This window comes from Barbus barbus (assembly GCF_936440315.1).
Source record: "Barbus barbus genome assembly, chromosome: 33".
NCBI lineage: Eukaryota > Metazoa > Chordata > Actinopteri > Cypriniformes > Cyprinidae > Barbus > Barbus barbus.
The window spans coordinates 10654784-10681892 of NC_136761.1; the positions used below are offsets into that span (position 1 = coordinate 10654784).

General features: G+C 36.0%; 2 protein-coding genes across 7 annotated transcripts in view; both read right to left on the reverse strand.

The window, feature by feature from the left end:
* Positions 1–7938, reverse strand: part of LOC306853457 (nucleophosmin-like) — a 37107-nt gene extending 29169 nt beyond the window's left edge. For all 4 annotated transcript variants that reach the window (XR_013782739.1, XR_013782740.1, XM_079390888.1 and 1 more), the window contains exons 1-7: positions 7837–7938; positions 7360–7442; positions 6585–6704; positions 3308–3401; positions 2774–2871; positions 1794–1873; positions 1647–1704 (exon numbers count right to left, since the gene is read on the reverse strand). Coding sequence is in view for 2 of the 4 variants with exons in the window: in XM_079390888.1 (XP_079247014.1) it covers positions 1647–1704; positions 1794–1873; positions 2774–2871; positions 3308–3401; positions 6585–6704; positions 7360–7442; positions 7837–7885 (582 nt within the window). In the remaining 2 variants the exon portion in view is untranslated. The remainder of the gene's footprint in view (positions 1–1646; positions 1705–1793; positions 1874–2773; positions 2872–3307; positions 3402–6584; positions 6705–7359; positions 7443–7836) is intronic.
* Positions 7939–12371: 4433 nt separating this feature from the next.
* On the reverse strand, positions 12372–23620 carry tlx2 (T cell leukemia homeobox 2; the record flags this gene model as incomplete). 3 transcript variants are annotated; one of them, XM_079391062.1, is made up of 4 exons in its annotated part: positions 22435–23620; positions 16505–16742; positions 14269–14449; positions 12372–13773 (listed from the first exon to the last, which is right to left on the reverse strand). In XM_079391062.1, the coding sequence occupies exons 1-4, from the start codon at positions 22913–22915 to the stop codon at positions 13762–13764; spliced, it is 912 nt and encodes a 303-aa protein (XP_079247188.1). In that variant the 5' UTR covers positions 22916–23620. The 3 variants fall into 3 exon arrangements, 2 of the variants coding, with proteins under 2 accessions (XP_079247188.1, XP_079247187.1); XR_013782754.1 differs by having other exon boundaries at positions 13270–13773; positions 14269–14502; positions 22435–23439; XM_079391061.1 differs by lacking the exon at positions 12372–13773 and having other exon boundaries at positions 14233–14449; positions 22435–23467.
* Positions 23621–27109: the final 3489 nt, after the last annotated feature.

Consider the following 27109-nt stretch of genomic DNA (forward strand, 5'->3'; position numbering starts at 1 on the left):
CGCGCTCTCAAACATTTTAATACACGCCCACACAGCAGGGTTATTAGGTTTTATCGTGGTTGTCAATTTCAGTTTATTTCCACTGAGTTTTAATGGTGCATAAATAGTTGAGTTTTTGATTTTACTACATTAATTTACATACATTTTAGATCAAAGGTCCTCAACCCTGCTCCTGGGGACCCTGTCCGGCAAAGTTTAGCTCCAAACCCAATCAAACACACCTGAAGCGGCTAATCAAGCTCTTCGGGATTGCTTGAAAATACACAGGTGTGCTGAAGCAGGTTGGAAATAAACATAGCAGGATAGTCGGTTGAAGACCTCTGGTTTAGATTATAAATAGACTACCCATCAAAAGTTTGGAGTCTGTAAGCTTTTTTTTTATGTTTTTGAAAGAAGTCTCTTATGCTCCATTTATTATCACCAAAGCGCCATTTATTCAATCAAAAATACAGTAAGGATAGTAATATTACTGCTATTTAAAATAACTGCTTTCTATTTAAATATATTTTAAAATGTAATTTATTCCTGTGATGCAAAGCTGAATTTTCAGCATCATTACTCTTCAGTGTCCCATGATGCTTCAGAAATCATTCTAATATGCTGATTTACTGCTCAAGAAACATGTCTTAGTACCATCAATGTTAAAAGCAGCTGTACTGCTAAATATTTTCAAGATTCTCTGATACGTTAAAAAAAGTATTTGATCATTTATTTGAAAAATAATCTTTTTGTAACATTATAAATGTCTTTACTGTCACTTTTGATTAATTTAATACATCCATCTGACCCCAAACAAGCAAGTGATGGGTAGAGAGGTGAAGTCAGGCTGTCTGCGACTCTTACCAGTGTACATGTGATCATTACGATCCAGACAGAGAGTAAGTGTCTGTGAATATAGACGGATGAAGAAAGGCATGATAAAGATGAGAACTCACCGAGGTGACATGAGGGAGGACGAATATGTGTTTGTTTGAAGAGACAGACAGAATGTAATGTGCTCTTAACGTTGATGGGATAATAACAGTTGGTGATGAATATGTGATGCTAAATCCTCTGTCTCAGGCAGAGACTGGCACCTGCTGGTCACTGGGCTTCATTCAGGACAACAGTGCTAACATGCAGCAATGTAACATAATACTGTTCAAAAGTTTGGGGTCAGCAGGATTTTCCTGAGTAAATTAATACTTTTATTTAGCAAGGATGCATTATATTGATCCAAAGTGACAGTAAAGACTTAGAACGTAACAAAAGATTTCAGTAAATTTCAAGAAATGCTGTTCTTTTGAATTCTGAAAAACAAATTCTACACAAATGTTAAGCAAACACAGTTTTTAACTGTGATAATAATATGAAATGCTTCTCAAGATTTCTGAAGGATCACGTGACACTGAAAACTGAAGTATCGATGCTGAAAATTCAGCTTTGCATCAGGAATAAATTACATTTTAAAATATATTAAAACAGTATATAATAATAATAATTTTTACTGTATTTTTGATTAAATAAATGCAGCTTTGGTGAGCATATATGACACTCCTTTCCAAAGCATTAAAAATCTTTTCAACCCCAAACTTTTGAACGGCACTGTAATACACAGCATTTCCTCTTTTCTAATTGTATATATGGAAAGAAACAGCAAGACTCACTTTTTGAGGGGCTTTGATGGGGCTCTTTTCAACAGCCTTTACCTCTTTGTCGTCATCACTAAAAAGAAAGAGAAACAAATAAAAACATAAATGATCCTCTCCTTTCAACAGAGTACAAGTTCACACTGAACAAACATGAGTTCTCACTCATCATCATCGTCATCATCATCATCATCTTCATCACTATCCTCATCCGAGTCTTCATCCGAGTCCATTTTCAACTTTTTCTGAAATGACGGAACACAATTATTGGAAACAGAACAAAGTACATTTTTTTTTATAAAATTGAGCATTCTGGCAGGAAAATCTGAAGGGAAGTGACTAGTGAGATGCTAGAGACAAGTATAATCATGCTATTATTATTAATGCATTAATTTGTGTTTTATCTTGTCATTGCTGCTATTCTATAAAAGCAATAAGCCACTAAAAATAAGTATGACAGTGATTTTATCATAGGTAAATCACAACAACACCCCTCAACCTGAGTAAAAACCCTGACAGCTTCTCATGGCTTTCTGCTTCAATAAGAATTCTGGGATCATTTCAACACTCTGACAAAAGATTTCAAACAGACTCCCTGTGTATCACATCGATGACAAGCTGTTGCTTGTCTCAGACACTTATCTAGAGGATTAAGTGTGTATTGAACAATGTGTCTCTTTATTGAGATTCCACAGAAGTCAACAGGGCAACCTCATAGTTTCTCTTTTAATGTTTCTGGACACCTAGTTAAACCCTTTTCATTTCTTATTAGCAAAAGAAAGCAAGCAGCACATTGTCTGTGATAAATACACTACAAAAATGATCATCTTCCGTATCATTTTTTTATCTTTTTTTTACCAGTACAAATAGATTTAGATTTTTTTCTTGTTTTAAGCATGAATTCTCTTAATTTTGATACATTTTGTATTTTTTTTTTTTGAAAAAAAGACTTATTTTAAGTCATTTTACTTCAAGTAACTGGAAAACAAGACAAGAATATCAAGAAAGATTTTTTCTTTTAGTTTTTTTGCTGCATTAAGTATCCATCTCTGATTAATTTAAGGGAGTTTTATGTGTACTGCACTACAAAACAGTCATAATTTCATACAGCATTATCTGTTGAGTGGTTTGAGGTGAGAGATCACCTGAGGCACTTTTGCAAGGGTCATGTTGGACGGTCTCTTCACTGGTGATGTATTATTCTCCTCCTCTTCCTCATCCTCATCATCTGATTCCTTCACACCTGAGCAAACCACAGAGATCTCCAGACATCAATAACTGTGGTTTAAATACGTCAAAACAACTTCACATGTCCACATTTTGTGACAAAACCAATCTGATATATAAGTGGAAGTGTAAATGCACTCCTTTAATATCCGGAGAATAGAACTGACATGCTGAGAGTGTCTGAACAGCATGTGCAAACATATGGAAGAGATTATATCAGAGAAAATGGTGTCACATGGTGCCGGTTAATTCATTTTGAGTCCGTATGGAGAGTGAAGGGACCTTTCAGACGTCCGGATTACTCCCATGGACGTCGCAACAGGTTGAGAGGATCATTTCATCAGAGAGAAGAGAAGAGTAAACAAGAGAGGCAAAAGACACATCTGGGAAATGGTTTTCCTAAACTGGTCGTGTTCAGTCCTAACAAATGAGAAAAGACAAAAGGTACTCACTGACGAAATGCTGACCGCTGATGTAGACCGGCCCCCCTCCGGACTGCAGGCAAAAGGACACAGGAGGCGTGACCTCAAACCCTCCCAGACTTAGCTAGATGGTAAATTCAAGTGAGAATGATCAAACACAACAACAGCAAAACATCTTACTCATGGTCTACTTTTAGAACAAAAAGAAAAACTGTTTAGAACAGAGAACGTAGCTTATTAAAACGAAAATCAAACATCTTGAACTTGCCACATAGAGCCTCTGTTTTGATAAATTGAGAATCAGTATTTTTGCGATAATATGAATGACTAAGACAGGCTGTTCTGAGAGCCCTGTCAGAATGACGTAGTTCTGTAGAGGCCCCTCCCACGATAGTTGATTGACAAGGCCGTCTTACCTTAGACCCGCCCTGAGTGAGCTGAGTGAACAGAGTGAGCTGTAAACAGTCAGACCGCCATTGTGTCGACTCCGGTGCAGGGGAAGACAAGATGTCTCAGATTAAGCGATTGAGGTGCTTTGTTGTTGAATGTAATAATGAATACAGCAGTCGTCATTTACTACCGACATCTGAGCCACTGAAGACGCAGTGGATTAACGTTACATTTGCTTTGAAGGGAATGCACCGATCCCCAATCTGCCTAAATGAGTCTACGTTTGTGTGAATCATTCATGATCCAGCTTCATCTACAGAAGATGCGAGTATAAGGGTTTTTTATGAACCTTTGTAAATCGCCTTTCCTAATAACGTGCTAGTTAGCCAGTTTCGCGGCTGAAGTAAACAGTACTGCTGGTCACTCCACAGAAGAGAGGGGCGGGGTCAGCAGAGCTCATTAGCACTTAAAGCAACATGGACTAAAAAACAGCTTGCTGAAAACAGAGCTGATTTTGACAGGGTAAAAAAGGTGTTTTTTACACTACCATTGAGAAATTTTAACCAAAGTATGTTATAGACTTTTAATTAAGACCCTATATAATCATATCAACTTATGCAAAATGGGCATCCGATGACTCCTTTAAAAATGGGATCCCATGGGTGTTTGAATCGAGATTGTGATATCTTTTAATGATTAATCGTGACGCTCTGAACTTTGATAAGCATAATAGATTTCATTCAAAACCACTAAAACCCAAACTTTTGAACAGTAGTGTAAATTATTGAATATTAAAACATATACTACTAAGTGATTATTATCAGAGAATTTTGTACTAAAATCAGATAATTAATGATTCCCACCACAAACAACCGAACAAGATTGGTTTGTCAGAAAGAATTCACGACTGGGATGCGTCCTAATCATTCCATGCCAGTACATCTAAGACAGGCCTTCAGCTAAACATCAGCACAATTGCGCAACTCGCGAAATACAAGCCACGGCCAAAAATTCTGAATGAACATTCCACTGCGCCAGGCAACAGCACTTGCATCGATGGCAACCAGATGTAAACAGATGAGGGCGCGATGGTCTGCTTAATGCTTTAAATGACAGCTATGTAACTGTTGTAATTACGTTGAATGGCGAACAATCCCTCACGTCCAAATTCATCTCAGATGATCTGGTTTAACACAAACGCTGACTGATGAGTTGATTGTCTCCCGAGCGATCGAGGCAAAACCTTGTAATTAAGGTACAATTATTGCTCGAGTCAGATATCCCGGGGCATTTTCTAATTTTGGGATTGAATAAACTGAATAAAATCCAAGATCTTACAGACAGGAATGAAATAACACAAAAAAGGGCTTACAGTTTTGGGCAAAACCGTAGCTATGGCCTAAAACAGATGACCTCGAAAATGAATATGCCACCATTAAAAACTCCACCCACTGTACTAATCACACCAACAGTTGGTATCTATCAGAACACAAATAGAGTTGCAAACCTTGCGTTCCGATCGCTCTGAGCCATAAAACACAGATTCCTCCCAGAGATCTTTGGAAATGCTCACATTTTCCATAGCTGATATAAAACAGAGGCCAATATGTGCTGATGTCATGGAGAGCTTGTGCCTGCTGTCCTGATGATGCAACGATGGCCCAGCCCCTTCCAAAAACAATCTGTCAATCACAACTTGACCAGCCTCGGCACAGCTGGAATTTTTATTAGACACATTCTTCCAATATCATAAAACACCCATAACAGGCATCCCTCCACAGTATAAATCCATGTTCGAGATGTTATTGAGGGCATAGCAACAACTGGCTGCTAGTAATCTATTTTTATGTTACAAAACGAATTAGAGTAAACTTGTAGTATCATCTGCAATATTCATTTCTACCACACTACTTGAAAACTTTGTCTATCGCAAAAAGTGATTTGAAGAGAAAGTCTCCCAATTTGGGCAACCTACAGGCAAAAACATCGTTTTTTTTTTTCATGCACTGATCAGTTTTGCCATTCTGGTCTATTTGGCTTCTCATAACGTGTTTTTGCAGACTAGTGGAAGGACAAAGAAAATACACTTTAAGTGATAATTTTCACTTCATTTATTTGTTTCTAATGATTTCAACTACTATACATATTTGAAAGGATGTTTTCTCAAAATTAGTTATTCTCCTGCAATGAGCAAGAAATCTCCTTTTTAGTAACACTTACAACAAACTTGACATTTTATTCCTATCCATATTCATAGAGATGTGTTCAAATATTGTATCATAAATATAAAATGAAACAAAGCTTGTGAACGTGTCTTTAATGGTGATGTTTGTTAGTTCAATGTTTTACCCTGTTAACCTGGGGTGCCTTAAATACAGATTCATATCAATTATCAGTATGTACTTACAATAGAGTTAGGGTTTGGTTTAGGGTTAGTTGCTTGTAATTATGCATAATAGATTGTACTGTTGTTTTAAACATACCAATAACAATTATTTAGACAAAACGTCTTTCGTAAAACATTCAGTAGAGAAAACTGCATAACACAGCTTTGGAAGTTGTGAAGATTACATGATCTAGGAACTTTGTATAGTGCGTGCTATTGTAAAGACCTTTACAGCTTCGTTTTCATTTATGTTATATTCAATATAACGTCTGATCTGACTAAGGTCTACTACTATAGTAAGCACGCGTAAAATGCATAACAAGGACGCTGTAAAATAAAGAGTTCCTGAACCGAATCAAGTGAACAAAAACAGTCACTGCACGTTTATATATAATAACCAATAACCAAAGCCTAGCAGAAGAACTTATGGATGATATGTTTATGATTAGATAGATGGATACACAGTTGAGCATTGCACATTTCTGTTCATGATACATAAAACTCTGTAAAAAATGGAGACAAAACACTTACAGAAGGCAGAACAGACGGCTTCAGTACAGCAAGAGTGATTTTGGTCGTTTTACCATCGTAAGTCAATCCCTCCATCTCCACGGTGTGGAATTTATCCTCCGCCTCAGCACCCAAACACACCTGAGAACACACGGGAAGAGAAGAATCTGGTTTGTTAATGTGAGTTTATGGGCAATTAAAATGATTCATCTACAACATAGTTCATTAGCACAGTTATGATGAGCAAAGACAACAATATTCCTAATACAGACGTGAAAGCAATGTAATAGAATAGAATGTGAATAAACCAGGATAGAATATTATACTGAATAGAATAGAATAGAATAATTAATGACTAATAATTCCATGAACTTTAAAGTAAAAAACAATAGGTACGTGGATTTAGAGTTTTAGTGAAATAATTTATATAAATTAAAATGAATAGATTTACATGAGTTTTAAAAATCATTAATAACTTACTGCACACGCTGATTTCAGGAAACATGAAAAAAAAAATCATATAATAATGCATTTTTCCAGGAGTAAGGAATTAATTAGGGTTTAATATCATGCATGAAAAAGAACAGAACTATAGAGAACAAGACAGAATATTATTATTTAAAGTGATACAGAATATACAGGACAAATAAAATAAAATAGATTAGATAAGAATAGAATTTTATGACTGCATCTCACAACTTCTGCATTTATCTTTAAGGTAGGACTGATGATGCAGGACTGAATATCTGTAATAGTGAGTCATTTTAATAACATTTGATTATTTCATCTTCCTCACCGCTTTGAGTGACAGCTGATGTTCAGCCTCATCATCATCCAACTCAAATTTGTGCTCTTTCTTATCAGCTTTCAATGAGCAACCTGTAGGAAGAAGTCACAAATTATGTTGTATTTATTAATGTTGTATACATGGATGATTTTCCCCTAAAATTTAGATTCTTACAAACAACATCCACATACTATACAGCATCCTTTATAAAGACTGTAGACACGAGATCATAATAAACAAAGTGGGGAAAATAAATACTTCTACTTCTTGTCCAGAATATCTTTAAATAAAAAAGAAAATTACATTTGCGCTTACATCAACATTAGGCTATAAACAAAGGAAAACTCTATGCATGAGGCTAGCTGCATTAGCCACAACTCTTTTATTGCACTGCAATACTGCAGCAGACGCATGTCATAGGAATGCATAATACTGATTATCGCATATATATATGATTATGCAACATAAGATTTTATTTCAGCTCACCAAATAAATACATCTGAGGTCGGCTGAGATCTTTGATGTTATCCTCCATTTTTACGCCACAGAGGGTCCTGTTAATCGTAGTTCCGGCGTGTGGATTGACACTTGAATGGACGAATGAGAGTGCAGAGGGGGCGGGCTTTTGCACGAGTTATCCAATAGCATTCACCCTTGGTGGTAAAGTAAACTGCCCTTTGTTTGCTTTTTCTTGCTTTCAGTACCCAATTGATCCGCCAGATGACGCCATATAATAACTATTCAGTACACTTGCCTCATTCACCCACCCTTTCTTTCTCCAAACCGTTTGTCCTCTCTAGTCTTTTTCCCAAAATAATATATAATATTAATATAATGAGCCGAATGCTTTATTGCGACTATCTGATACAACTTGACATCTATCCCAATTAAAATAATAATAACAATTAGATTTTTATATTATTATTATAGAAATCATTGTTAATTGTTATAATTTAAATACCAATAAAATGATTGTCTGTTGTTGTTGTTGTTCTGAAAATAATTTTTAGTATAAATTATATTAACAATATATCATTAAAGATCCATTTGTCTTTGTACGGTGTAGTAATTTTGTAGCCCCACTTAATTTGTTCACATGCTTGAAAAACACTATACAAAATGTTAAGACCTTTATAGAATATTAGACTCAATTTTTATGAACACACGTTCTAAAATTAATTCGAGGTCAGTTACTATATTAGCAGTTTCCATTAAATATATTTTATTAATATTAATTTTTATTTATTAATTTTTAGAACATGTCTACCAAAACAGCTTGTAAACACTAGGCCTATAACAATCCGAATTTTAGGACAGTAATACGAAATTCTACTCAGTTTTCATTAATTCGAAACATCAAAAGATTTCGAAGTTTTCGAAGCTTCGTTTCGAACACGCGCCTGCCTCGTAGTTCACTCGACTATTTATTAAACTCTTCAGAGGATTTACTTGATTTCCCATTCACAAGAACAAAGCTTTTTGCTTTGTTAGAGGTGACAGCCATAAAAAAAAGGACGAAGATAATCGCTTCCACCCTTCATGCAGGCTCTTGGTGAAAACAGCCATCTTGAAAGAAAACAGTTCAAAACAGGCAGCACTTTAACGTGAGTGACCCGTATAGCTACACATAAAGACATGGCGGTCTGATTACACACCCCAAAACACATGCATGCCTGTCGGATCTCAGGGTTTTACAGAGCTCTCTATAGTCGCTGGACCCTGTCAACACTTTGCTTAATATTCACATAAACAATTCTTTCTCACAAATCCTCTAAAGGAGGGTGGAAACTTTATAAACATCTTTAGTATGGGGTATTTACCAACAGAAAACTGGTTTTATTCTGACAAGCTGTTTAATATTAAAAGTGTGCTTAAAATACTATAAATGTGGATGTGCCATTACATGGGGATTTGTCATAATAACCTAAAGACTTAGGGAATCTGTTGTGGTTGACCAACATGTTTTGTAGTTGTTTGTTTGTTTGCTGAGATCTGGTAGGTGTGCAGAGACATAGGATACTAAAAAAATACTGAAATCAAATAAATATTTCCTTCATGCTGTTTTTTTTTTTTTTTTTTTTTTTAACCAGCCAGATGATGTCAAATTAACAAAATGGGCCAGTTATCCTCTATCATAGCCTAAGCCTCTAAATTATCAACATAATCAAAACTTTGCTGAAAAAAAACCTGTTGCACAGAATCTACTGCAGGGGTTCCCAGCATTGGGGAGGCTCCAGGAGCATGTTTGGGAACCCTTGATCTACTGCATGCCTTCTGTCATCTGATTGACAGTGTATACATTTAGTGTATAATGCATTTGTTTCTTTCTGTAAAATCTTTACTGAAATTGATATTATTAATATGTCAAGATAACGGACTGAAACGGCTTGAGTTGACGTAATTATCCATACTTTACATCTATCTTATTAAGATATAGTATTGTTGGGAGAAATAGACCGTCAGCCGACAACTATTATGCATATTATGATATTATGTAACTAGTATGTAATACCGTTATAAAAAATATCTTACTGGTTTACATGATAATCAGAATTTCATCTTATTTTTGGCCATGCAAATAACAACATCTGCACCAAATTGCTAATTTTTGCTGGGTTTGGCCTCAGAATAATTTTTTTCTTCAGGTGAGCTTCTTATTCTCACTTAAATGTTCCACTGCAAACAATTAGACTATTCTGATTATTATTTCATATGTCAGGCTTTATAGACTTCATAGGCCTGTCTTTCGTACTTTATGATGATTTCAGTTCTCAAATATTTTCCTAACTTCTGGCTTTCACAGAAATGTTTTCGCAGACCTGTATCTCTTTCTGGAAGAGAACCAGCTATCTGATTTTCACAAACACAGATGAGCAGATCAGCCATTTAGATATGTCTGTAAAACTATGTATATCAGATGCGTTGTGTGTTGCTTTACTGTGGTGACGCTCTTGATGGCCCGACATTTGGTAGAGATTGTTCCACAGATGCTATGAAAAAGCCTTATTATGTTATATTAAATTGTATAGTAGTGAGTGTCCCAAAGTACCCCATTCTTTTCTTGATAAAAAGAAATAGAATTCTTTTGAAGGACTGGAGTAAGCAGACACATAGATAGCCATCACTGCATCTATATAAAAATAAAACATCAATACAGTCGATTTGAGGCACACCAACACTCTTAAAATTAAAGATGCCATAGAAGAAACTTTTTTGTCTAAAGGGTTCCATAAAGAACCTTTAACATCTGAAGAACCTTTATGTTTCACAAAAGGTTCTTTGTGGCGAAAGAAGGTTCTTCAGATTATAAAAAGGTAAGAAAAGAACCTTTGACTGAATGGTTTCTATGGCATCGCTGTGAAATAGCACCTTTATTTTTTAAGAGTGAAGACATTTCATTCAAGATTTTGAGAAAAAAGGACAGTTTCTTAAGGACTGTGTTTATGTTTTTGTTTGTGTTCGTGAAAATGCAGAGCGGTTGATCTTTGAACCGTCCGACATCCGATGTAATCTGAAATCACAGACTTATTGTGAAGAAGTGGAGGCCATATAGGTCGTATTGGTTTGTAGCGTCTGTGAGATAAACGGGAGCCTGTCTAGGAACATTGAGTGAGATAGGAAGTGTGATACTTTAACCTCTCGCTTCTCGCTCATCTTGTGTGGCAACATTTTATTGGCTGAGGTGGGGGCCACAGGTAGATAGGGCAAAAAAAAACATTTAGTAGGAGAAAGAGAGGCTCAGAGCACCTGTGGTCAAACACAATAGAGAGTTTTCGAAAACAGAGGCCAAAAGGAATTTTAGCAAAATGAGCCAAGTCACGTCGCAATGGCAGAATAGACAGGAAGATGAAAGCGTCTGGAAGACTGACAGAGGAAATGAGGGTAGAAGAGGCGTCACCGCAGCAACCGACTCACACTGACAGGATCTTAACCAGGCGAGATGGCATCAAACTTGGCAAAACAAACCAGGAGTGTGATGGCTAAAACAGACAGTCGTCAAATAGTTGTTTTGCTTATTGTATAGGCTGATGGATCTGACAGCTTTATAATAGAAATGAATACATAAACAAAAAGGAGTTTGATCAACACTGTAAGAAAAGAAAAAAATCCATAGAAAAATGGTTAATGTGCTGCATGGCAGATAATTATTAGTATTTTCCGTTAAATTTACAGACATTTCCCCTCAAACCTGAAACAAAACACAATGCAATGCGTAATTCAAAATATGGGTAAAACACCTGTAAAAAAAAAAATAATAATTAAATGAGGACCATATTAACAGTACATTGGGCTGTGTTTTAATGACTTTTTTTTGAGAGTGAATACATTACTTAATATATTATGCTTTATTTCAATTCCATTGAATTCGAATATTTTAAGTAGGCCTATATAAATCTAACATTAAAACTTTTTTTATGTTTTGAAAGTGTACTTAATAATTATAAAGCTTGTGCTTACTAATGAAAGTATAACAGTAATATTGTGAAATATTATGGCAGTTTAATAACACTTTTCTGTTGTATATTTTAAAGTGCAATTTATTTGTTTTACATTACTCCAGTCTTCAGTTTCACAAGATCACTCTAATATGTTGATTTACTGTCTAATTAGTATCAGTTATTGCTGGTTCTCAATTATTATTAATGATTCTTGTTATTATCATCAATGTGGAAAAGGACTTTCAGGGTTTTTTTTTTTGATAAGTTCAAACAGCATTTATTAGTAACATTATAAATGTCTTTACTTTGACTTTTTATAATTCCAACATGTAGTTGCTGAACAAAATTATTAATTTAGCTAATTTCTTTTAAAAATCCACCCAAAAACTATATGTATATTTAAGAAGTTTAATCAAGATGTCTGACTTTAATTAGCAACCTGATTTGGTCAGATTCATTCGATCATTTTAAATTATATTTTTGACTTAAATACAAATTTGGATGTCACAACACGAAATGCATTTTTAGGTTACCTGCAAAAATATTGTATAAAAAAAATCAGTAATTTCACAAACAATCTGCAAGATGTTAATATGTTTAATTTGCTTGCCTGAGAGCAAAATTGGAAAATGATTATGTGTAATGACTTTTAAAACAGGCCAATCACACAAATCCAGCAAAATTATTGTTCCCGTTAAAAGATCCTTGTTTTCCAGCTGTGTTCCCTGTCTGTGGTTTGTGCAACTGCTGGTTCTTTTCTGTAAGCCACAGGCTGTAGAGCGCTGTAATCAGTTTAGCGCTTTAGCATTTCCTGGGAGATGCAGTCGTGTGTAGAACAGAATGTAAAGGCTCATTTACTGCGAATAGAACTGCTATGATTCCACGTCCCCTCCCTGTGTTACGTGGGTATCACTCTACTGTGGTATAACCAATGAGGAAACTGCTGTTTTGACTGCTGTCTTGGCTCACAGAGATCCCATCAGTTGTTTACGCCCTTACGATGTCTGGGTGGACATGGGTGATGAATGCTTTCAAAATACTTGTCAAGGACTTGTTTTTTTATATACAAACACTCACAGGTTCTCACTAGCAGGTTTTTACAAGTTTACAATGAATGATGATTTGGGCTAAATATAGGTAGCAGTAAAATTCAAAGAGGCACGTTTTTATCAATGTTAAAATAAGCCATTTGTAAGCTGTTATAATAAGCCGTTTTCCCCGAAAAATGGTGGTGGTGCTATCAAAAAGTTGTTCAGTTTTAGCATCCCAATCAGCTCAATATTGGCTCAACCAATTGAATGTGTTTAAACTCTTAAAAATAAAGGTTCCAACAGGGCGTATTTACTGTAATGTCAAAGAGGAACCAATTTTGGTTCCTCAAAGAACTTTTAGATGAATAGTTCACAACCATCTAAAACCTAAAGAACCGTTTTCCACTATAAATGCAATGGAAAGATTACATAGATGTTAAAGGTTCTCATCAATGCCAATAAAAAGCCTTTATTTTTAAGAGTGTAGGAATAGCATTATTTCTGCTATTCTGTATTCGGTAGCTGTCACCATTTATAGTATTCTAAATTAATTTTACACAGGATGAAACAGAAGTCTTAGAAGTCACAATTCTTTTTAATATAAAACACCTTTAAACGTCACGTCATGAAGAATCCATAGAGAGCGCCTCCATAATTGCTTCCAAAGTGCGTTTTAGGAAGGACTCCAGCTTGACAGAACTAACAGTTTTTAGTCCATCTCTTCATACAGGAAATGTAGAGAACATGCATCACAAACACATCTTACAAAGTCCAAAGAAAAAAAAAAAAACACAAATAAAAAGAACAAGAATGAACGAGTTTGGGGTTGAGTCAGTCTCCTTGATGCCAAATGGCACGTAGACAAACAGCCGTCTTGATGGGAGAAATTCATCAGACAGCTTTGCGGTTTTGGGTTGGAAAGGACAAAGCCCCTCCCTCTCTTAGATGGGTAGCTGAAGAAAAAGGAACGAGAATGTAGCGTAAGGGACGAGCAAATGACCAGGCAGATTCAGGTGGCAATGAAAATGTGAACTTGGTGTGCTTGTGTTTGTTTTGATTCCACTTTAATTAGGGTTTTTGTTCCATGCCAAGACTTAAATATGCATTTTTCTGAAAACTGTTAAACAAATACAGAAAAATACTGTTCGGTTTAATCTGTTATTGGGCTTTTCTAGCCGTTTCTATCACAATCAATCATCGAAATCGAATAGAATCTTTACATATATGAGTGGAAAAGATGTTTTAGCACAGCTAGATCTCTTCTACCATCTCACCGAAAAAAATGTATGGCTTGGTACAGATGCTCATGAAGCGAGTCCAAGTGAGAATGTCAGAGATCCGCCTAAATTAAGTTCTAATTGGCGTCCTATAAAATCCTTTCACAATTAACTAGCAAACATGTGAGTTGTGGGTCAGACCACAGATGCGACTGAGGTGACGGACGTCACCTTGTTTTCTTCTGCCCAAGGCTGTAAGTTCTGCAGGGCGTAAAGTGAAGAGTTGTGTAGGCAGAGAGGGTCTTGTTGGAGCGGCTGACTCAGGGTCTTCTGAAAGGCCTCCTGTTGTAGCTGCAGCATCAGACGGTTGGCTTGCTGTCGCTCAGCCTCTCTCTCCTCAGCGGTCTGCCTCCTGTCATCAGAGACGCATGATTGAAGTCAACATGATGTGCAGTGACAGAGACCCTTTTCAAATACAAAAGCGGATTATGTCAACTAACATGTTTATCTGGTGCAGGTCCTAGGCTGGTTATAATTACCTTGAGAGATCTGAGCTCTCCACATACACAAAAGACATGTCATGCCTTTGTGAAAAATAACAATGTGTGCATTATGACTAAAGCCATTTTGAATGAAACGCATGAATGTTAATGGTTCTGTACATTTAATAATGCCTTGAATGTACACATGAGGAGCCTATTGGAGCTGTCAGCGTAAATATGTGAGTATTATTATATAACAGTACATGACAAAACAATGAATAAATGCTATTTTATTGGTCCGGGGACCTGATATGTACTTTGATAGATCAAATGTGATTAATCCTTCTACTAGCCGCATGAACTTAAAGGGATAGTTCACTTTACCATCATTTACTCAACCTTTGTCATTTGTCAGTGTGATTTTCATTGTAAGGACAAATAAACTGTACAAAGACAAAGCAAAGACAATTACATTTTTTGGGAGGACTGTCCCTTTAACGTCAAATTTACCACGTTTGTTCAATTTGAATGAAAATAAAAGTTGATTTGTTATCCCTTTTTCAAGGTAACAAACAGGCAAATTTTATCAGGTAACATGAATTTATTTTATATACTTTTTTTTTTTTTTTGCACCATCAAAAGGATTTTTTTAATTTTTTTTAGGATGCTTAGGGTAATTTGTCATTCAAATACAAATGTGTATTGTTATTTTTTTCTTGAAATAAATGAAAGAATTACCATACTTATAATATCCTATTTTAGTATTTTATCACATTTAAAATGATAAATAGTTCACTGATCACTAAGGAAAATGCAAACAGAAACTGTGTTCCTTTCACTCCAGGTTTTCCAGGTTTGTTGTGATGTAAAATATTCGACTGTAGTCTAGAGACACTTTGAGAATGAAGGATGTATTTGTGTGTCGATTGTACGGGTAACAAGCCTGTGATCAAATGAGCCAAGTGCAATCATATTACAGTGATGCATTTAGCTGTGATGTGTGGCTAATGGACGCCGGGTGGCAGGTATGGAGACCCTCATGGCGGACAGATTTTGTCATGGAGGATGAAGTCAGGATGTATGATTTCATGCATTCATGACATCTGAATTCATTCTGAAATAAACTGTTTTCAGTGTTACTATTGATAGTCAGGTTTGGTTGTTATGCAGTTGTGAGGTAAGATTTACCAGAATTTCATTCCTAAGAGGCAATCTGAAAGCAAAGTGGCCGCGCTAATGAATGTTTCCCAGCAGCTTTCAGCAGATACAGATAATTGCTGAATTAAGTTGAGCCCCATAAATATTGATGAGTAGGCATACTGAAACAACCATAATAAATTGTTATTTGTTAAAGGCCATGACTCAGCTTCATTATAAATAAATCACCTTCAGCCAGCTCTCCTCTGCCTATTGCAGCCTGTTGGTAAAACCAAAGGTAAGTAAGCCTGCTCTTAATTAGATTGGCCACTTATTTGCTCCAAAAGAGCCAACAGCAAAAGGTTGAGTAGATTATGGGAATGGATGGACATGCTCTCAATTATTCAGAAGTATAGGTTCAGTACTGCATGGACAGCAAGTTTCCACACAGCCTTTTAAGAGCTTGAACGTTTCTGCTTGGTCAAGGCAATTGGTGTCCAATGTAAAATAAATAAACAAATAAAATGCAAACCTCTGAAAATTTACAGTAGTATTTTTCCACTAGGCCCTAAATGCCCTTTTCACTTAAACTCAGTTCTGACTAAATTAGCTGCTTTAGGGAATTATATATAGACTATAATCAGATATTGCCAACAAAACGAATTTGAAAGCCTTGGATTCAGATGTAATCGAAATAATTAATATAGGTTAGGCTACAGCAGCTGAATCCTGAACACAACTAGCCTATGGGCCTATAAACTACTCCTATATGGCTATTGTTTTCTATACTTGGACGAGAGGTTGTGTTTAAAAAATAATCCATTTTAAATCGAACATGTTTCACTCACCTCCATTTTGTTCTTCTGTTTTGAAACCAGGTTTTGACCTGAGCGTCTGTCATCTTCAAGGCCTTGGCGAGCGTGGCGCGCTCCGCAGACGCCAGGTACTTCTGCCGGTGGAAGCGTTTCTCCAGCTCACAGATCTGCACGCGGCTGAACGACGTGCGGGGCTTTTTCCGTTTCGGTGGAGTTCGGTTCTGGTACGGATGACCGATCCGGCGTGTCACGGAGAACGGTGAAAGAGCAGCTGAAAAAACAGGATTTGTGTAGGTGAAAAATATTTGTATTCAATAACACTGAAAAGAATAATATTCACGAAAAGCCATTAAATTTATGTAGAATGACATAGGCCAATTAGTAATGTCATGAAATCTTAATTAAAATATTTTTATATTGATATAATAATAATTTTATATTATATAAATGTAAATCAGTTTCTGGAAAAAAAAGAAGAAAACGTTATTGCAAAGTTTTCATTTTCAATGTCTTTAATGTATTTTGGAAATCTTTTGGCATTAGGTGGGCTATTATCGTCTTAACAGTGGAAGTAAATTCATGGTCATTAGGGCAGAAACAAACCAATGCCATGGAGGCTCATTCCTGATATGGTGGTCTTTCTGAGCCTATTAACATACCAACCCAAATAAAAACAAAAACTCGTGGTAATGATACGCAAAAATGGACTTTGGCGTGTGCGATGGGTAGGATTAGGTTGGTTGTGGGGTAGATGCGTATCATATGCACGCGAAAACTGCGTAATATATGCACGCCAAACGCGTACGTATCATATGCACGCCAAAATCCATTTCTATGCGTAACGAGTTTTCGTTTTTATTTGGTGTATATTCTGGAATATGTATTAATGTGATAGATAAAAACAAACATAGAAATGAATAATATTGATAGCGCCATATTTCGACGCGCACTTAGAACCTTAATACGTTTTTAACAATACGCTAATGTGGCGTGTTATGTGATTCGTTTTCCTGAACTGAACATAGCGTTCCGTTGCTATGGTTTCCTCAGCCTAAAGTGGATTTTGAGCGTCTTTTTTAAAGGGGCCTCATGATGTCCATCACCTTTAACTTCAGCACATACATGGACAAATTGTATTTCAGGTTTATATCACACAAAGTGCTAGCAGCAGTCAACTCAGGCTCATTTCTCATTCAGTCCTTCTGTATTGTTTATCCATTATTCATAGATTTACAACAGAGGTCTTGATTGTTGCATTCAGAATTCTTTGTATGCATTTATTTGATTTTCTTTCACCTTTCCCCTCTTTCCTATTTTTTCCCCTCACCAATGTTCCTAGTAGAAGCAGCTGTGAATAACTGATGGGAACAGTTTGGCACCTTTCCTAGATGCATGTGAGCCCAATTTGATACTATACATCACCTTATAAAAGTATATAAGCATTAAAGCAAATACTATTTGCTATACAATATCAGTGTTTTTGAAGTATTCTGTATTCTATATCATATATTCTGTATGGAAAAGATCTGTTTGATTCAACAGAAGTCAAAATTAATATTGAATATCTGAATTAAATGTTTACAAGGACAGTATCTTTACAGTGCAGATGCAATTCTGTGGGGGGAGAAATGAATAAAAATAGAGCAGTGAGATTACCAAAATATTATACTGCATCATTTATATAGACACAAATCTTATAGAATGAGAAAATTAAATTCAGTAATTAGACCAGAATAACAAAATAATTGGAGAACACTCAACACTTCACCATGCAACCTGTTTTTAATTGAGTAAACCAAGAGAGTGACCTTAGCTCAATGTGTTTTGTTATTCTTGTGGCTGAACTTGGGTTTTGCAATGGTTGGCTGGCCATGTGTGAAGACAGAGAGCCAGTTTTCTGTTTGGCAGGTTGGAGTTCAGATAATGCCATGCATGTTGGAGATCTGTAAATGTCTGTTCTTGGCTACTCAACTACATTCATTCACGTTCTTGTGTAATTCAAGATTCTTCTGTGGCTCTCAGAAGACCTTCTCAACAGTTCACACTAGTCACACTGGGATTCCTCAAGGTCTGTCATGAGGTCAGTCTGACATTGAATCTGTTTTGGGCAACCTCAGAGATGCAACTAAATTTATCGTTATAACTGATAATAATATAAAAAAAAACAAGATGTCATGATTTTATTTATTTAGGTTAGATATTTTATTTTGATCACAACATTCCTAATGCTGTGAGATCATTAGTTTATTTGTCAAATTTTATTAGACGAGCAAGTAAAAAGGCTTCTGATTGGATTAAGCGCATGACTCTTCATTCCTTTGCGTAATTAGATTTGATTGCTTTTAATTAAAGCCCTGATCTTGAGTGACAGGCGGCACGCGTCATCATCACTTAAGCACACTGGTAATGATTCTAGAACGTTTGACATCAAAATTATAAAGATGAATGGATTCATTTATGTTTTTAAAATTTATTTTAGATGATACACGTGGTTAGCTATGTCTCCGTAGCTAAAGTGGAATTGTTTTCGACGTGGTCACATCTTTACTTAATCAGTGTTATTTTTAATTTTTCTTCTTCTTTTCTACTATGTCAGGTGTGCAGATTGCAGAACGAACTAATAACACATTTCCCAGAAACACTCCTTCGCAGATACAAATGTGGGTCAAATGGAAACAAAAACAATCCCTGTATTCAGTCTCGACAGCAGAGGGATTCTAAATGATAAGTCTGTGTAATAAAATTTATGGTGAGCACATCAAAAAATCAAAGCTTGCCTTAGAGAATATGCGGCCAGTAATAAAATCAGTTATACGTGATATCACCTTCATGCGACAGCGCCTGCCTTTCCCATTGCGCATATTACCTTTGTAGAAATCTAATAAATACACATGTAATGGATTCAAAGCGCGATATTGAAATATAACATGGGCATTTGTCGCTATTTACGCGCAGTGAGGCAAAACAGAATGTGCCTTTAAATTTTATCTCATGCTGGCAATTGAAATATCGAATAAAATAAAATAATTGTCAGGAAAAGCCATAAACCGTCCGCTCGAGAGCCCCGTAGTCCCTTCAGACACTGTCACCATGGCTACGCGGCCTCGTCTCAGTTTCATAATCATTTGTATTTATGGGTGGGAAAGATCATTATTGTCATTTCAGATAGAGGGGTATCCACATGCAATTTCATTTTCCAATTTCTCCAAGGCCAGTGATATCAGATTACGACCATCACCTGCCCCTTGTTGTGATGCAGCTGGACCCAGCAGCCCCCATCAGCAGCGGTAATACAAATAAATGTACCTACTGATGAATATACTGTTATGCGAATCAGTGCAAGCGACTGAGCCTTTTCAGAGCACGCGCGGAAACAAATGCAGACCGTTCGAATTAAGACACCGACACGTGCGTTTTTCTCATGTCAATGCAGATTCTGGTATATTTGAAAATGGTCGATTATAGCATTTATCGTGTTTCCATTGTTATATTTATACCTCCTTGCATGCCGCAGTTATCACCAGTGCCGTGCATAAAGGCCTTTACCATCACCAGAGCACCTGTGTTTATTGACCGGAGAGCGACTGATCTGTTTATGCATTTCTGGATTTTTATAAACTTGCAAACTGCCAAGGAGTCAATTAACAAAAAAACATGTGGTATAGCCTTTCATCGCCTCCCAATCCGGCATATGTCCGGCCTGCAGTGCATATCGAGTCTCAGGCCTGTCCGTGCACTTTTACGCGTCGTAACACTTGTGGTGTAATGCAGACATGCAATTCAAGCTGACGGAGAAAATAGTTGGAAAAAGAGAAACCTATTTCAGACAGGCATCGTGGCTTGTGCATTACGACTAATAAGTGGCTCTGGTTCCTTTGGATTACGCTGGGAGAAAGGCACACAAATAATTGCAATTTTTAAACTACCATTGTGACTTATAAATGTAGTACAATTTAATGTAAATATCTTGAAAATGAAAAGAGCGTCTTAGAGGTGTTTGATGTAATTGGTTCAATTATTTTTGTCTTTATATACATATGTGTGTGTGTGTGTGTGTTTTATATTTTGTAATGTTTATACATACTCAAATGTACAGTATTAAACATACATTTTAAAAGGCTGAAATATGTCCTGCGTTACCTTGTATCCAGCGCAATTCAAAGGCACGGAAGAGATCAAATATAATAAACGAGTGGCCCAAAGTGACTATGAGTAAAATTGATAAGCATATTTACAAAAGAGCTTTTGCAGTTGACATATCATTCTCTCATTTGAATAATTAATGAGAATAGTGCAGAATTCTGAATATTTAATGCGCAGAAATCCATATTCTTCATTTTCATCTCACTATGAGTGACGTCATTTGAAGACGCGAACTGACCAAATGGAAAACGGAGGAGGATGTTATGAATACAGACGAGACACAAATAACGTGGTGCATATATTTTCTTATTCATGATTTGGAATTTATTTACTAAAATATGCATCAAAATTCTATATTAAAACGTATATATTAAAAGAGCATTAATATCATAAAAAAATTTTTTTTTCATTTTCTGTAATCAAGCACAAGCAAGGCTATTTTTTAGAAACACTCTTTTTTTTTTTTGTCCCACTTGGAAATGTTATCCAAAATCGTATTCTGTTGGATCTCTATTGGTATTACGTTAGCGTAGATTAAAACGATTTGTCAACATGCCATTACGCATTACTACTGGCTGTGGCAACATTTAGCTCCCTGCAACAACTGTATCATGATTCATTTGTCCTAAAGGCCCAGAGAGACAATAGCTCAAGAATATAGACGTGACTTGGTGTCATAAAACCACTGCACAAGAAACTGATTTTGAAAGCCTCTGTGTTTTTGTGAGCAATACACACGTACAATATCCACAGGCCGAGATGATGTTGGTTCTACTGTGCGCCTGAGTTTAATCCAACATCATGGCCTCTCTCAAATAAAATTTATTATTGTGCTGCTTTAAATGATTGTCTAGTGTTACTCCTCAATTTTCAGATGTGTCGAGGGGTAATGCTACTGGAGTGTTTAAAGGATTTCCGATATTAATTCAAGCACAATGCAGAGATTATGTGTTTTAGCAGAGAAAAGGGAAAAACGTCAACTTAAATATAAACACAATGGCAATAAAATAATCCTCTAGACTAAAAAAAAACAAAAAATAATAATTTTAGAGTAAAATCCATTTGGCTCGATAAAATAAAAACAAAAAAGTATTCTAAAATGATCTTAAATTATATGGGCCTATTAAATATATTTCTACGTATACAAAATAATTATATATGCCATTACATATTACTGTAGCCTATTTAAACGTGAATACGTAAAATGAATCGCTTGTTGTATTCCTTGTTTTTTAAGCTGCTTTGAATAAAAACTTCTACTAAATAAATAAATGTAAATGCAAAAGACCGTTGTACATTAAAACACTATTTCTTTAAGATACGGCACTGAGTCAAAAAATATTTTATTAGAAATGGGGGTCTGAAAAATAAGAGGTTTTAGTTTTAAAATCCTTTATATCTTACAGTAATAATATATCATTTATTCTTCTATTTTAAAAGTAATTTCAGTTCAAAACATACCGTAGCAGTTACTTACAGGCCTATTTTTTGTTTGTTTCTATTAATTGGACTACTGCTGCTTTTACAACGTCTGCAATTTCTTTGTAATTTATCATCTTAATTTAGCCTATAAGAAAAGTTTACATTTAATCTGCAATTTAAAAAAAAATAAAAATCTTTAGGCTATGTCAAAAACGTTCCGAGCTAATAAAGCAATTTTCTCATTGTTAGCAGATAACATTGACCTTAAAAGTCAGAAATAAATTAATCGTCCGTCTTTGTTGATGTCGGTCATACCCTTTTTTTCTTCTTCTTTTTTTTCTAACATAAGCAAGACTTAGCCTACTTTTGACAGTTCTGTAAATATTTTCAAGTCTTACCGGTCAGCCGATCTTTGGCAAATCTTCTGCTGCTCTCCATCCAGGGGAACGTAAAGCTGGCGGGGCTACCCATGCTGGGTACCGTGGGCATGGTGGGTATCCCCGCCGCGATGCCCGGTGGATGGGCAGAAGTCGGCGGGTGAGGTGCGGGTGGCATGGGTCTGTGGGCCGGGACGCGGATGACACCACCTGCGTTCCCTGAGTTCACGTTAACGTTCATATTCATGCTCACATTCATGTTCATGTTTACGTTGTAGGAACCTGCCAGTCCCGGCGCCATCGAACAGGCCGGATTGTACACGCTGTTATAGCCGTTGGCATAGACGTTCGGCGCGAGCGCGTAGTCCGGGTCTCCGGTTCTGCTCGGCAGCATGCAACTGCTCGGCTGGTCCGAGCCATTGAGAATCTGATCTATTCCAAAGCTGATGGGCTCGTGCTGCTGGTGCGTCTGGTTCACCTCTTCGATCCCCGTGTGCTCCATCGTCGCGGTTCTTTCTGTTGCGCACAGCTTGGAAGATTGCGATGTTTAATTCCTAAAACTTCAACGCAACACGATTTATTCCCAAAGGTACAGAATTTATTTTTAACAAACAAATATTCTTCCTGCTCAGAGCCCATGCAATTTTATATCGCTGCCATTTGATGTTCAAAAACAGTGAAGAACAGAAATCACATTGACTCCTTCACGATTAATTCAGCATTATCCAACACTTTCTTGCATTGAGTGCATCTTGCATCTTTTTCAGTTCCATGATGATGCCTAAAAAAGCAGCTCGACAGTAGAAAGGGCTCCGCGCTCACTGTTAAATCCCGAAGTGATGAGTTGCCAAGTTGTAGCAAACAAACCGGACGCGGTTCTGGAGTGGTGCCGTACCTCAGAAAGGCGCACGGCCCAGACTTGAGCTCATCACTGTTATCTAAAGTGAAGTGTTAACTGTCCGATACGTGCATATTAATTGTCGTGAGCTGAAAATGTCCTGTTCACGCTCCTCTTGAAATGATTTCGAGCAGGTGAGACAAACCCCTTCTGCCCAAACTCTGTCGCACGCCTCTCCATTGGCTCTTGCGCACTTCTGTAGAGACAATGCCTCGCGCCCGCACCCCTCTCTTAAAGAAGCCGCTACTGTTTTTCACCAGAGCTGTTGTGTTGTCGTTCACGTTGGAAAAAATATAATGTTTCATGTTCCTAGAAAACAGCAGTGTAGAGGAATTATTAAAAAATGTAAGTAGATGTGACATAAGTAGTTTGAAATACAATATATATATATATATATTTATTTTTTTTATTTTTATTTTTTTTAAGAATAAGCAGTGAAGTGTTTTTTTGTGTGTTTGTGTGTGTGTGTGTGTGTGTGTGTGTGTGTGTGTGTGTGTGTGTGTGTGTGTTTTAAAAACATTAATATTTTGGAGAAAAGAAAAACATTTTTATGCCAAAGTAAAGTCAGTGTGGTGCAACCAACTTGCAGGAAGCCATTTTGTTGTCATGTGACAGGAAAAACATGTGTGTGAGCCAAGGTCAATTTTATCACATACAATGTCACATTTTGACTTTTTTATGAAAAGTCATATTGACTAAGAAAACGTATTGATATTGATGATATAGTATTTATATTTTTGTATTAATTTCTACAACTTCTGTATGATACAGTTTACGTTTTTAAAGGTGCAAGTTATTTTGTTTTACTTCATGCTTATGCCACTTTGAGTAGGCCATCTCAATAACTATTTTTATTTGATATATATTTTTATTTATTTTTTACATTCAGATTTGTATAGAATATGGTATAGGGACAGTTCACCTTACATTGACTCTTGTAAGAAAGTGAATTGTCATGTTAAAATACACTGAACTTGAGCAGGAATTCTACTGACATTGGGTTGTAATAATAATAACAATTAAAAGCAGGCTTCATTTCTTGAATGTTGTGAAAATAACACATCACAATAGCTTGTAAACCACAGGGTTGATGCTGTTAATTATACCAAGGAATAAAGATCAATGTTTAGATCAATTCAGAAAAAAGCTCTTCAGGTTTTGTCAAGTGTACAGAAACATGCAGCTTTACACATGGCAATGCGTTTGCTTAATCAAATGAAACTGAATTTGATTGAAGTGCACTAGCCTTTGGCTGCGTAAAATAAAGGCTGAATCCAGAGAAGCATCAGTTGCCTTTAGTGATGCAGAAGCCAGTGTGATTGGCGCAAATAATTTAACCTTTTTTTCGCCCGAAGCTACAGTGGAAGATTCTCCGCTTTCAATTCAATAAAAATGAAAAATGGCGCATAATAAAACCTGAAAGCAAGGAAAACGAATTTAATATATCATCGTTTTATTACGTACTTATTTCAGCTTTCGCACGAATAAAAATATTTCTCCGGCGCACAAAGTGGCTAGAGGGAAGCATAAAAATCAATTTTCTGAATACAAAGCAGTATCAATAATAAGCGCTCGTGTGTGTGTCTCAATAGCAGGAAAACATGTTGTTGGTTCTCAATGATATCGAATAAAGCAACCCGGAGTCGTGGCTTTTTAACAGCACGCGGTCGTGTTGTGCAACAACAACATCTCATCTTTAGGCTACAGGGCTGTCATAATGTGGGGTTTTTCTCTGATGATCGTTGTATTTCTAATCCTTGATTGAAGACGTTTTTCAGAAACGATGATTAGGTTTCGTTGGGCAGAGTGATGATGGTGTTCAGCTATAGAGCATCAGTGTCTTAAAGGCCCATCCGAGCTCATAATGATCAGACACGACCGAGTCTGTCGTCATCACGAGGCAGTTAAGAAATTAAGAACGAACTCAATCATAATTAACAGTCGGGATTAACTATTATTCCCTGGTTTTCATTTCGTGATTTCGCCCTAATGCCATTTTCTGTTCTATAGCCTATACACATATGCAATTGTAGATCTAATTTCTTGCACATTCATATTCCTCCAGCAGTTATTTTCCCGACGATTGCTTTATTTTAACCACAGTTGTTACTAAATGAACTGTGCTGAAAATATTTTAATTGCGTTTCTCTCTTGCTGTTATTGAGTTGAATTAAATTCCAGAAGCTAGTTGTTTTCGTCAGCACTGAATGTTAAATACAATTACATTTTCGCGCGGAGGCAAAATATTATCTAATGGTTACTAATTGGCTTAAGCTGTAATTATTTTTAACACTAAGAAGCTCTCAAATTATTGAACCTGACAAACCGCGCCTACCCAACTCTTGTTTCATTTCATTAGGTGCAAAGGAGTGTTTATTCTAAAATCCATCCAATTAATGTCCTGTTAAAACATTGCAATGTAGAATCAAGAATCAAATCGCTATTTTCAGATGAGAAAATCTGAAATGCGTGCCGGGATATTGTGAAAGCCAATAAAACAAACTTCCGGGTTGGTCTCCGGGTTGAAAGCCTAATATAAAAGCCCTTATAGCTGGTTGTCCGCAGGCGATGTCTTGGCAAGGCTGTTGAGTGTATATAGGGTCATTGATAAATCAGAATCTCCAGGCGGTGATGATAATAAAGTATAAAGACAAAGCGAAGACAAAAATAATTTGTCACAGTTCGCCTTTCAACAGATTCGGTGACCCGCCGCCCTCCCGGGTGTAACCTGTTTCAGTGCGCTTTTGGAGATTTGCAAACAACTGCGATTGTGTTTGCTCAATATGGTGCCACAGGGATTGGAAGGCGATACCAAGCAGCACAGCTCATGACAAATGGCGATTACAACGCTACATAAAGAATGAGATGAGTCAGTAGCAAAGTAGCTACTCGCAGCTTCTTTTTTGCCAGTTATTTGCACTGGCTGTCAATTATTGCAAATTGATGTCGAGGTATTTTTTTTTATTTTTATTTTTTAAATAAAACGACCTGATAAACAGCTATTTAAATGTATTGCCTGAACACCTGCCGGCCGTGTTCAATATGAACCCGGCACGTGGGTTTGAAAGAAAAATCCCACCCATCACAGCTGCATCCATCTATAGATTATGAGGATTGACTGTAATGCATCTGTTTTTCACTTTAAATGCAAGACGATCTTTTACACTTTACTGCTATTGTTAGTTTGGTTTTGCCGTTTTTTAATAAACATTGCAATCTGTTGCGGAACAACCCATAATAATAGCCTATAATTTATTAATATATTTATAAATAGTTATGAATATAATTTATAATAAAGTCTAAAAAATAGTGTTGTTGTTGTTGTTGTTATTGGTATTTTTTAAATCATTTGTATTTATACATTACATTTGTAATAAATAATAAATATAATGGTGTTATTAATAGCCTAATATTATTATTGCTACTATTAATATCACTACTATTAATAAATAACATAATTTTATAGTATTAAAGAATGCATTTTTTAATTGTTATTATTACCATTTCAAACGTATTAAAATTATAATATAAATTATAAAAATAATGCTATTTGCATTATCAGTCCTATAAAAATTATTTGTTTGTTTTATTACTATTGCTAGTAGTATTGTTATTAATAAATAATATAATTTAAATATGAGTGTATTATAATTATTGTTATTATGTATTATTATAATTTAGAAATTGCAAATGTAACATTATTAATAGTAGTAGTAGTATGCCTATTATTAGGCTATTATTTATTTTTATTAAGTGTAAAGTTCTTAATGTAATTATTTTAAGCTGTAAATGGAGAAT